The 13,210-nt window shown below is 37.8% G+C and overlaps 1 protein-coding gene across 14 annotated transcripts in view; it reads left to right on the top strand.

Moving 5' to 3' along the window:
* The window catches only part of PCDH15 (protocadherin related 15), a 926,293-nt gene that overhangs the window by 419,782 nt on the left and 493,301 nt on the right, over positions 1-13,210 (top strand). For all 14 annotated transcript variants that reach the window (XM_053207164.1, XM_053207165.1, XM_053207167.1 and 11 more), the window contains one exon: positions 507-662. In XM_053207164.1, the coding sequence (XP_053063139.1) occupies positions 507-662 (156 nt within the window). The remainder of the gene's footprint in view (positions 1-506; positions 663-13,210) is intronic.

Here is a 13,210-nt window from a genome sequence, read left to right as displayed (position 1 = left end):
ACCCCCTCTGTCTTGTGACTGTGCTCTCCGCTCGTCCTCCCATGGTGAACATGCATCCCGAGGTCCTGTACTTTGAGACACAAAATGGAGAAGCAAAATAATCATGGTTGTCCTCTCTTGTCCTCAAACAGGGCAAAATGGATCAATTTTCATAAATTATCTTCATTGTAAAATGAAGAAGCGTAGAAAGTTTTATGAAACAGGGGCGCCTGGGTGGCTCAGTCGGTTAAGCATCAGACTTCAGCTCATGTCATGATCTCACATGTGAGTTCCAGCCCCAGGACAGGCTCTGTGCTGACAGCTCAGAGTCTGGAGCCTGCTTCGGATCCTCTGTGCCACCCCACCCCCACCACCCCAGCTACTCTCTCCACACCTCCCTTTCTCTCGCTCTCTCTCACAAACATAAACATTAAAATTTCGTTACGGAACAAATGTGTTTTGGCCATCATGAGATGCTTCAGTTTCAACTGCTTTTCTTAAAAAAGGATGCAATTTCTGCGTTGCAGCCCCCGATGAACATACACTCGATCGTGGTGCAGGTGCAGTGCGTCAACAAGAAGGTGGGCACCGTCATCTACCATGAGGTTCGCATCGTGGTGAGGGACCGCAATGACAACTCTCCCACGTTCAAGCGCGACAGCTACCATGCCGCGGTGAATGAGGTCAGTGCCCTCTGCGCGTAGGTCGCTGTGTACTGTGGATGCTTTCAAATGATGCTTACAGCAGGCTTAACTGTTCAGAAATTGAAACAAAGAAAGAAAAAAACATTTTGCAGGATAGTGCTTCGGAGGAAATAAGATCTGGGTGACTTTCTAGTAGGATTTCGGGGATTCATTTTGCTGCAAAAAAAATTTTGATTTGTGTGTAATAATGACTGAAACATTGGTATTTTTGATCATCGTGGACAATTTAATGCCAGAATCCACATAGATGCTTACTAAGGGTTAACAGGAGATATTTATTATCATTATAACTTGTTGGATTATTTGTTTTCCATTATCTCTAAGGTGGGAGCAGGAATTAAATACTGGAAGAAAATATCTATTCAAGATTCTTTTAATTTAAAGTTATTTCCTTAATTTTAAAAGTTGTGGCATATTCAAATATTTAAATATAAATAACTGCTCAATTCTTATGCTAAGTAATTTTTAAAAATTTTAAGTATTACTGCTTTTACTACAACATGATTTTTGGTTGTTTATTTCTTTTTCTTTTGTTTTCCCTTTGAGCCAAAATCCATGGGCCAAGAAGCCCTTTTATGTTATTTTTTTAAAAAGTGATGGTTACTCTGTTAATTTTTTGTTACTCCACTATGAAAATATTTCTAAAATATCTAATATCAGCTATTATAGATGCTTTAGATGCATAAAAAATGAACCATACTTAAAAAATAATTTTAATGTTTATTTATTTTTGAGAGAGAGAGCATGAGCAGGGGAGGGACAGAGAGAGAGGGACACAGAATCCAAAGCTGGCTCCAGGCTCTGACCTGTCAGCACAGAGCCTGATGTGAGGCTCGAAATCACAAACCATGAGATCATGAGCTGAGCCAGAGTCGGACGCTTAACCGACTGAACCATCCAGGCGCCCCTGAACCACATTTTTAATAGTCCATATTCTAGCAGATTATTTTTACTTCCCAGATTTTGTTTTAACCTCAAAAGCTATGTACCTACTTTATAGGAGGAAATGTATAATTTGGGCGTTAAGCACAGCAGTGGGCCTTTAACCTCTACATGCTTGTTTTTTGAAATTATTTAAAATGTATCTTAATTATCTCAATATTGTTGTATTCATAAAAAATTGAGGAAATTATGTGTCTTATAATGTGAGACTTTGTAGGTGGAATTAGCAAAAAAGAAAAAAGCCCTGAACTGCCCTTTTAAGGTTAACAGGACAATTTTGCTGGTCAGTGGGTGTTAACATTTTTGCTTTTATTTAACTGGTGCTTGCTAAAACAAACAAATGTTAATTAATGCAATTAACTGTTTTGCATGATCAGTTATTTTAGCATCTGAAGTATACTCTTTGAATGAGATTTTGCTTTGAGTGCTGCCTTCATTTATGAATAAACTGGTATCAGATGGATTATCTCAGACAGCAGATCTAATCGCAAAATCCACTCATGCACCATATTTCACTGTTCCTGGAGCTGCGGCTTTTCTTCATTTTTTGTGAGGAAATTTGCAATGTTCAGCTTGCATTTCAGAGTGCCTTGTGTGATTTGACTGCTTCCACACCCCTCCAACCTGCTCAGCGCCTTGCTGAAAAAATAACCTTTTCAAGTACTATTTGAATCTTATTATTCCCCTATTCAGAAATTGTGTAAAATCTCTCATTATTTTCTGAACAAAGGTCATGTGTCTCCACCGGCTGACTTTCAAGACCTTCTGTAATCTGACCTGTTTTCTGCATATTCTTAGCATTAGGTTGTGAATGCATCGCCATCCAGGTTAATTTCTGCGCAACTCGCAAACTTTTCTTTTTCCAGGGCTTTGCCCACACCGTTCATTGTACTTATAACAGGATCCTCCAATTTTGATCCATCTTTTAAAGTTTAACTCAAGACCTATTACCATTTCCTATTTCCATAGTCATCCCTGATCACTCCAGTACACCCCTGTGCTGTCTCCCTAACTCTAATTTTTTTTTTTTTAATGTTTATTTCTGAGACAGAGAGAGAGCATGAGCGGGGAAGGGTCAGAGAGAGAGGGAGACACAGAATCCAAAGCAGGCTCCAGGTTCTGAGCGGTCAGCACAGAGCCTGACGCGGGGCTCAAACTCACAGACTGTGAAATCATGACCTGAGCTGAAGTTGGTCGTTCAACCGACTGAGACACCCAGGCACCCCTGTCTCCATAACTCTAAACTTCTACAGCATCTGGATAAACGTTGGTTGGAGTGATAAAAATTTACAGAAAAGTTAAACCTTTCTCTTTTTAAAAAATTTTTATAAGTTTATTTATGTTTGAGAGACACAGAGACCATGTGAGTGGGGGAGGGGCAGAGAGAGAGAGAGGGAGAGAGAGAGAATCCCAAGCAGGCTCCACACTGTAAGCACAGAGCCCGAGGTGGGGCTCAATCTCACAACCATGAGATCATGATCTGAGCCAAAACCAAGAGTTGGACCCTTAACAAACTGAGCCACCCAGGCGCCCCAATAAGTTAAACCTTTTATCTTAAACGTTATTTGGAGAAGCCCGGGTTTCCTTGCAAAGCTGCCATTTATGGTTCTTCTCACTCATTTCCCTAAAGTCTGCTGAGGCAGTCCCACCTCTGCGATACTTTGGCCATACCTTCTGTGGTTGGATTCTGAGGCCATGTGTAGCTGATGGCCACGTTCCCCTGTATATATGTAGTTTCTTGGAAAAAAACAAAATTTTCTTTAAAGCGCAAAACATAATCACAAGGAAAAAACATGAAATTTAGCTATTTTTTTTTCATCCTTCATTTGAGTGGATCTTCTACAGTTCTCAGTATAATTTGCTTGGACACACACACACTGTGCAGTTATATGTACATATATTACATATGTATGTATGTGTGTATATCTGTTCACTCATTTATATCGTATAAATCTCTCATAGTCTCCTTCAACTACAACACTGCCTGTGAAATTAAGTTAAATTACATTGCACTGAGTAGATTTTACTGTGCGCCAGATTGCAAGACATTTTCCATGTGATTTCTCCTTTTAGTACAAGACATACAGTTAATGCATTTAAGACTAGGAGGATCTAAATGTTTCTCAGAAAAATTAAAAATCGTTCACAGTTTAATAGATTGTTGATGTCAAAATATTTTGCACTTCATTAAAATCCGAAAGACAGGTATAAAGTCATTATCACAGATTCATGAATGAAGTTTCCAGAATTAAAGTCCCAATGACTCACTCTCATTCGCCGTGAGAACAGACGTCTGTAGCAAGAATTGGCTGTGTTACACGGTGAACTGGTCACAACCTTGGGAGTAAAACCCAAGTCCCTGGTCCAATCATTTCTTCCCTAGTTATTAATAGACATCCTATGTGTAAAATTATCACCACTCTCATGTAACTGATTTTAAAAATAAATATCAGGGATTATACTTATGGTATTATAATATTATAATCACAAACAGTACCTTAAAAGATGCATTAAATGTCAGTCTTTTTTTACTCTTTGTAAACATATTCTTCTATGTGTGTCAAGAATTTACTAAAATATTAATGTCTGTATCTAAATACCAAGCAAGGACTGTTACAAGTTTATAATTCCTTGTTTGTGAGCAGGACATCAGATGTTGCAAGTATTTTTCTCTCTCTGAGTAATTGGAGACTCAGTTAATTTTGGACAATCATAGTATCACTAAGTAATTAGTCTAGCGGGTTTGAAGAAGAGATTGCTCAGTCTAATTGTTGCTGATCGTCCTTAAGCGATTTTTGAAGATAAATATTTTCTGGCGTGATCTCTTTAATAACACATGCATTACACCCTCAAAAATTTCTTTTGACATTAAAAGCAAAGAAGGGCAAGTCAAGGCGGACATTTGAGCCACGAAGAATTAATCTCCAAATTATATAGAGATTATATTTGTCGTGATCTTTAATGATCTCTTCACAGATGGTGCACTTTTTAAATCAATATTAATTTGTTCTTTCCATCACCTTACATATCATCTTAAATGTACTTAGCTGCTCTGACATGATATGTTTTATTAGACATAATTTGTTGGCAGTTTCTGGAGGAATGTTTCCTTGCATATCTCTTGCATAGATAGATGGTTTACAGTCTCTTGAAAGGAAGGAGGGTAGGTAGAAAAAGGGAGAGGGAGGGAGAGAAGGAATTTAAATTTTGTTATTTTAAGCCTGTAACCTTAAGTTTAGATGGCTTTGCAGCTTTCCAGTTAGATAGCTTCAATTTTCTTTTACTTTCCTTTGAAAATGTACTTACTGCAAGATGTTTTGTAATTCATAATAGATGAAAAGATGTGCGTGATTCCATTGTATTATGTAGGGCACTTTATTGCAGTGATATTTTCTATCCTTTTACTTACAGTGAGACTAATTGTAATCTTACAGCTTCAGAAGGGAAAGGACTCAGTTCTGATGTCACCTGTGCTTTCTAGAAAATGTGTCTTTCTTCATACTTCACTAGTCTGTGCTGTTGAGATTAATTATGCTTTACTATTTTATCATTTCATTTCATTTAGTTAGATTATTTACTTAGATTCAAATATCAATAACTGAAGTATTTGATTCTAACAGTGACAATAATAAATAAAATGTATTCTCTTTATTATATTCTTTCCATATTTATTGTAAAGATTTAATCCTATATTCCTTCCTTAAAACATTTTTTACTACTGAGTCTCTTATGGTTTCTTAAATAATTTGCTTAAACAGATACAGAAAATATTTGTTTTACTGTGTTTCTGTTCCACTAAATACCTTAGGAGTAGGGATCCCATTTTTGATAAATTTAAAACTGACATCTTTTCTGCACATATTACTTTTAAAATATATGGGGCGCCTGGGTGGCTCAGTCGGTTGGGCGTCCGACTTCAGCTCAGGTCATGATCTCGCGGTCTGTGAGTTCGAGCCCCACATCGGGCTCTGTGCTAAGAGCTGGGAGCCTGGGGCCCACTTAAGATTCTGTCTCCCTAAAAAAAAAAAAAATTAAAAAAAAAAAAAAGGGGGGCGCCTGGGTGGCTCAGTCGGTTGGGCATCCGACTTCAGCTCAGGTCACGATCTCGCGGTCCGCGAGTTCGAGCCCCGCGTCGGGCTCTGGGCTGATGGCTCAGAGCCTGGAGCCTGCTTCCGATTCTGTGTCTCCCTCTCTCTCTGCCCCTCCCCCATTCATGCTCTGTCTTTCTCTGTCTCAAAAATAAAATAAATGTTAAAAAAAATTAATAAAATATAAAAGTTATATGTGTGGTAAAATTGCCTTATGTTGGGACAATAGGGATTGAGTTAGAGTTCTAGAACTATGGGTGATTTTTAAAATTTGATGATTTCTGAAGTGTTCATAATGAGGTAATGTTTTGCCTATAAGATGTACAAATTCTTAAGACTGGCATTTAATATAAAATATTCTGTTAAAGTGGTGACTTTAAATTGAAAGATCTGCCTCATTGTTTCTAATCACTATTAATGATACCCTGACGGCCTTTTGAGATTCGTATTTTTAGGTAAACTACAGTTTACAGGTAACACTTGCCCTACCACTGTGTGCTTCTGAATGGACCATGCAATTTCAGTGTCCATAAGTAAAGTTTTATTACAATGCAACCATGCCCATTCATCATATACTGTTGTGTGCTGTGAGCAGAGCTGAGTAGTTGTGTGACCGTTTGGTGTCCTGGTGAGTCAGAAGCTGTACCAGGTGATTTGTCACACAAAAGTAAACTTTATTTGCAGCCAATAAGGATCACAGGGAGTAGTTTCCAAAGCCATGAGTCCCCATGAATCCCCATGAGTGGGTGGGTTCCTTTTATGTAGGGTTAGAACAAACATTTACATAGGGGAGCCTCATCACCATCCATAGAGATGGCATGCGGCCATGTGTGTGCCTTAAGGAAACCTGCGTGGGTGGTGGGTATTAAGAAAAAACAAAACAAATGCCAAACAGTAGCTATATTTGTGCATATGCAATTTTCAGGAAGAGAAATTACAGCTTTTATCACATTTTCACAGGGATCCATACACTAGTGAGGGCTAGTGACCACTAACCCAAGGTAGTTTGCAAAGTAAGGAGACAAGCCAAAGAAAGGCAATTCAGCTGAAAAACAGACCAGAGAGGTAGCAAGAGAATAAAGGGGCATTGTCCCCAAAGGAAAGTGCACTGAATTTACAAATCCAAGTCCTACTTGGGTAAATTAGTAACAGTACAAATCAGACGGTGTTAAATTAAGCAGTGCATTGAAGTGCATTGAAAATAAGGACAGAGGGTTCGTGGCTATGAAATGCATTTCAAGATGCTGGATGGAAGGGAAAGGGGCACAGGTCAGTAGTGAGTTTAAGAGTAGAAGACACTTTAGTGTGTTGATAAGATAGTTCCACACACCAAATATCGTATTAAATTTAACATTCGCAATATATAATAATCGGTAACATAGTTTTATAAAATGGACCAGTAAGTCCCCACACTGCAGGACGCTAAGACTGGCAGTTGCTTACTTCCACCTGCCATTCTAAACTCCATTTCCTGGAATAAGTAGTTGCTGGAACTGGCGATGAAGTCTTAGGCTCCAGGGAAATCCTTGCCAGGAGAATTGGAGTGGAACTTTTTCTAACCCAACATACCTACCAGAATACACAAACCCGGTGTCAGCTTCAGGACTCATGAGGGGAGAGACTGAATGCTAGGTGTCCTCACCTAAATCTGTGCATCAAATTTTGAGGTAAACATCGGCCCCATAAGTTTGCCTAGTCTTTATACCCGCTCCCCCAACTGCAAAGATTCAGGATAAGGTGGACAGTTGAACTCAAATGTTTCTCCTCTTAAATTTATGAGATTTAAGAAGGCCAAGAAGGAGAGTGTCCTCCATACACTTTATGCAGTCCATGGGATCAAAAAACAATTTTGTTTTTTACCCATGATCATATTGTGAACTCTGTTTTTATCCAAAGATCATAACTGGTAAATGAAAATTGTGAATAATACTAATAATAGTGGACAGGTGATATTTATTGAGCACTTACATTATCGCAGACCTGTAAATGTGATACTGTTTGACCCTTCCAATAATACATTTTACAGAAAAGAAATTCAGTTTAGAGAACTTAGGTAATTCGTCCATAGTCGAGTATCTTGGATTTGGCGCTCATAAGGTTGAAAAGCAGATCTCTCTCTCTCTCTCTCTCTCTCTCTCAAACACAGACACCTTACATATACCATGTTCCATTGGGAAACCCTAAAAAACAAGCTTGTGCTGGAATAGCATTAAAAGACTGTGTTCGTGCAAAGGAATGCAGCTGACTGAACAATGCAGGACTTAGGGGCACCAGACTCCCCCACCGCCCAACCCCATGCAGTCAAAAATCCATAACTTTTGATACTCCAAAAACTTAACTACTAGTAGCCTCCTGTTGACTAGAAGCCTACTAATAATATAAACAGTCAATTAACACACATTGTATGTGTTACATGTGTTCTGTGTTGTATTCATCCAGTAAAGTAAGTTAGAGAAAGGAAAATATTAATAAGAAAATCATGAGGAAGATGCAATGTGTTTGCAGTACTGGACTAGAAAAAGTCTGCAGGTCAATGGACCCATGAGGTTCAGACTGATGTTGTACAAGGGCCGGCTGCACTTTCTACCACTGACACCAGCAGCCACTGTCCACAAGGTACCATCCTGCCATTATAGCCATATAGTTTTGTGATCAAAAGATCTAATTTGGGGCTCCTGGGTGGCTCAGTCGGTTGAGCGTCTGACTTCGGCTCAGGTGATGATCTTGTGGTTTGTGAGTTTGAGCCCCATGCTGGGCTCTATGCTGACAGCTCAGAACCTGGAGCCTGCTTTGGATTCTGTGTCTCCCCCTCTCTGTGCCCCTCCCATGCTCATGCTCTGTCTCTCTCTGTCTCTCAATAATAAATAAACATTAAAATTTTAAAAAATATATATATAATATGAATAGCTAATTTATGAAATTTGTTGACAAAAATAAAATTGCTTTTTATATAAAATTTATATATTTTATATAAAATTCCTTTTCTCTCTTATGAAAATATCTAAACATATATTGTCTGTGCAATTAAGGGGCAACACAAAAAAAATACAAAATTTACATTTCTTCCCTCATTCCTGTTGTTTAAACGACTTCAGCAGGTTTCTACAACATTGCCTCGTTCTTGTCACCTGGGTACAGAGATAGCACCGTGCAGTTACTTGGGAAGCTTTACTGCACAGAGATAGTCCTGCATGGCTATTCGGGGAGGTTTGAAGTCACATAATCTTCATTATTTCCAGTCACACAAAACACTGCCATCTTCTGCTTCTGATTGAGATAGACTAGGTAGTCAGGCCCAGTTACTCTCTTTAAGATATAACTAGAAGAATTAGAAAATCTAAATAAACAAGCAAATGAACAAATAAGTAAACAAAGTGAAACTGAATAATTGAGTAAATATATATATACTTGAAGTCATCAAAGAACTAATAAGGAAAAATAAAGATGAAAACTTGAGTATATATGACTAAATCTAAATATTCACTGAGTAAAATAATAATGCTTTCTTTTGAAGTGATATATATATCACATAGATAAAATTATATATATGTATATATGTGTATATATACATATATATATACACATATATATGTCTGTATATATATGTATATATGTGTGTATATATATACATATATACATACATATATATGTATGTATATATATATGACTATGTGTATATATATATATATATATATATATATATATATGACTTATAGAACACTTCAGTTATAAACCAGGACTGACAAATGTGTTTTAAGGTCTTTATTGCCTAGAAAATGAGTAAAATAATGAAGAGTATGCATATTAATCAAAGTAAGGCAAAGGGGCAATTGAAAAGGAATACAGAATGGACAGGATAAAATATATCCGGTAAGAGTAGATTTAAATGATCCTGTTCAAAGATTGCATCAAAAGTAAAGGAGAAAATGCTCAAAATGAAAAGAGTTTTCAAACTAAATTCAAAACTAAAGCCAAATGAAGGCAGTTGACACGAAACCCAGTTAAATATAAGGACTCAGAAATCTAAAATATAGAAAATTGAAGTAGATACACCATGTAGTCAGTTTTTATGTAATAGGTGTTGTAGCTATACTATTACCAGACAAAATGGACTTTGTGGGAAAAGACATTGGTAGAGAATAAAAGGAACTTTCCCTCATGATAAAGACTCAAATTGCCAGAAAGTTAGAATAATTATGTATTCAATTGCACTTAATGACATGACCTCAGAAATGATAAAGTGTTGAAAGAATTAAAGGTAAAATGGAAAAATCCATGATCCTAGAGTGATATTTTAAAACCTGTGGGAGGTAGGATGATAGTGCCCCAAGATGACCATGTCCTAATCCCTGGCAAAAGAACTTTGCAGATATGATTAAGGTTATGGAAGTTAATCGGGGGATTATCCCGGATTATCCTGCAGAGTCCAATCTACTCATGTGAGCACTGAAAAGAATAGAACTTTCTCTGGCTGGAGTCTGAGAGTCCAGGACAGAGAAAGCAAGAAATACGAAGAAGGGAGGGAGATCAAAATGAATAAAGAGTGAGAAACAGTCAACCCACCATCGCTGGCTTTGAGGATGAATGGATCCATGAGCTGGGTATACATTCTACGGACAGAGACACAGGACACACTAACAGCTAGCAGGGAATCAGGTCCCTCCTCCCTACACTGGCAAAAATAACTCAGTCCAGCCAATAACCTGAATGAGCTTGGAAGTGAATTCATCCCCCGAACCTCCAGAAAGGAATCCAGCCCTGGGGATACTTGGTTTTAGTTTGGTGAGACTGTCTGACTTCTGACCAATCTAACTATGAGATAATTAAGGTATACAAAAGAATTTATATAAAAATAATTTAAGGCACTAAATTTATAACAACTTTTTATGGAAGCAATAGACAATATAAAACCTCTTTTATTGACTGACAAATAGGGGATAAAATAGGTAGGACAAAACAGGTAGAGGATTTGAATAATGAAATTAACAAATTTGACCGGGTGGATTTTATGGAAGGGACACTGAATCTGAAAACTGTAGAATTCATCCCTTTCAAGTACGTGGAACACTTAAGAACTTACCAAACACTAAGCTATAAAGGAAGTGTCAACATATTCCAAATGGCTGAAATTACACAGAGTCCATTTTCTAATCATGGTACAATTGAGCTTAAAATTAAGAACAACAACAGGAACAATATAGAAATTCCCCACATTATATAGAAAATTACATAAAAATCTCTCATTATTCACTAATGGTGAATATATGTAAAACCAACAGTATTTACATGCAAACGATTGCAGTTAAAAATGAGTTTCCTAAGTTTGCTGGGGCCAAGGTTGATATTTTTTAAAGAAATTTTTTTTACATAAGCAATAAGCATAATGGATTTAAACAGGAATACCTTGTTCATAGTAACTACCAAAATGGAGATCCAATTGTAACTATTTTAAACTAAATTCAGCTGTTTTTTTTAAAATTTTCTTTAAAGTTTATTTTTAGAGAGTACATGGGTGAGGGGCTTAGGGAGAGAGAGAGAGAAAGAGAGAGAGAAAGAGAGAATCCCAAGCAGGCTTCATGCTCAGTGCAGAACTCAACTTGTGGTTCAATCCCAGAACTGTAGGATCATGACCTGAGGGGAAGTCAAGAGTTGGTTACTCAGTCACTCAACCAACTAAGCCACCCAGGCGCCCAGTGGTAAAGTTTTTAAAGAAACAAATAAAAGCTTTCTGGAATATTGTGGTAAATTACGTAGGTTGACATTTCAGTGATGACAATAAAAGAAACACACTTTTTTTCTTTAACTTGATAAATATGAACTATGAGAATTATAGTTATTTTTACAAACTCTTTGGGAAACTGGATTTATGTGAATTATCACTCTTTTTATATAACTATAGGGGGAAATTCTGTGTTTATTTAGATATGACTGTTATACCACTTTAGAATCTGTACCCTAGTTTTCACCCAGAGACCCTGAAGTTCTATTTATGAAGTGATATTAATGATTCCTCTTTGACCAAATATCCTTCCCTTTCTCTGAAAAATTTTCCTACAGGCGCAGTTTTGTGAGGCTCGATGCCGACGGTCTCAGGAGCATCAGAGTCAATTTAATAAATCTGTGTTTGATCAAGTTCTCTAAGCTATTAATAATAAGAAACTTTAAGGAATGTTTCATTAATCTAAATTTAAAATGGAGTTTGTAATTTAGGAAGGTGAGGGTTTGGAGTTGAAATAACCTTGGGTTTAGCGAACAATCAAGTTATTTCGTGATTATTGACATTACTAGTACATTGTAAGTCGTGTCCTGATTAACAGCTTAAACATCTATAAAGTTTAGGTTTATAACAATTCTAGTATTTTTCTTTACTTTTTTTCTTTTTAATTTTTTTTCAACGTTTATTTATTTTTGGGACAGAGAGAGACAGAGCATGAACGGGGGAGGGGCAGAGAGAGAGGGAGACACAGAATCGGAAACAGGCTCCAGGCTCTGAGCCATCAGCCCAGAGCCTGACGCGGGGCTCGAACTCACGGACCGCGAGATCGTGACCTGGCTGAAGTCGGACGCTTAACCGACTGCGCCACCCAGGCGCCCCTTTCTTTACTTTTTTATTATTAGGCATACTCATTACAAAATAACTTCACACCGGAGTGCCTGGGTGGCTCAGTCACGTAAGCGTCAGCTTCCGACTTCGGCTCAGGTCATGGTCTCATGGTTTGTGGATTTGAGCCCCGCGTCGGGCTCTGTGCGGAGAGCTCAGAGCCTGGAGCCTGCTTCAGATTCTGTGTCTCCGTCTCTCTCTGCCCCTCCTTCTCTCTCTCTTTCTCTCTCTCTCTCTCTCTCAAAAATAAATAAACATCAGACAAACTTAAAGAAATAACTTCACACCAGATAAATCTTAAATTTATTCTTATCCAGGTTTTGTTCACAGAAAGGTTGCTACATAGATCTCCTTGCCACTCTAGTGACATCATTTCTCCTGATGTTGAATGGAATAAGGAAGATAACCAATCATAATGGTAGATTGATTCTACCATACTACCAGATAATTCATGACAATTGTCATTAAGTACATGTATTAATGGTAAATATTTTCCATGAAGTGTGTCATTTAAGACTTACCTGCACCCTCACATAGATGTACATTATGTGAGTGCTGCAGAAATTGCAGAAGTAGAGAGCTATTTATTCATTTGCACAGAACCTCACTGCTAAAGGCTGGTGGCTCTAAGCCAGAGACAGAGGCAACCCTACTCCTAACCCAAGCGCTTGATCAGCGCACTGTACAAATGCATCAAGGAAGAGAAGGGCAAATTTAGCAGACATATATGAAGAAAACTCCATGCAGTTTTCAAAATTTATATCCCTTCACCATGGCTTAAAATAAGGTTGTCAGGGGGCGCATAGGTGGCTCAGTTGGTTAAGTCCGACTTCAGCTCAGGTCATGATCTCACAGCTCATGAATTCAAGCCCCTCGTCGGGCTCTGTGCTGACAGC

This window comes from Acinonyx jubatus, chromosome D2 (genome assembly GCF_027475565.1).
Source record: "Acinonyx jubatus isolate Ajub_Pintada_27869175 chromosome D2, VMU_Ajub_asm_v1.0, whole genome shotgun sequence".
Taxonomy (NCBI): Eukaryota; Metazoa; Chordata; class Mammalia; order Carnivora; family Felidae; genus Acinonyx; species Acinonyx jubatus.
This window is presented reverse-complemented; position numbering and strand designations above follow the sequence as displayed.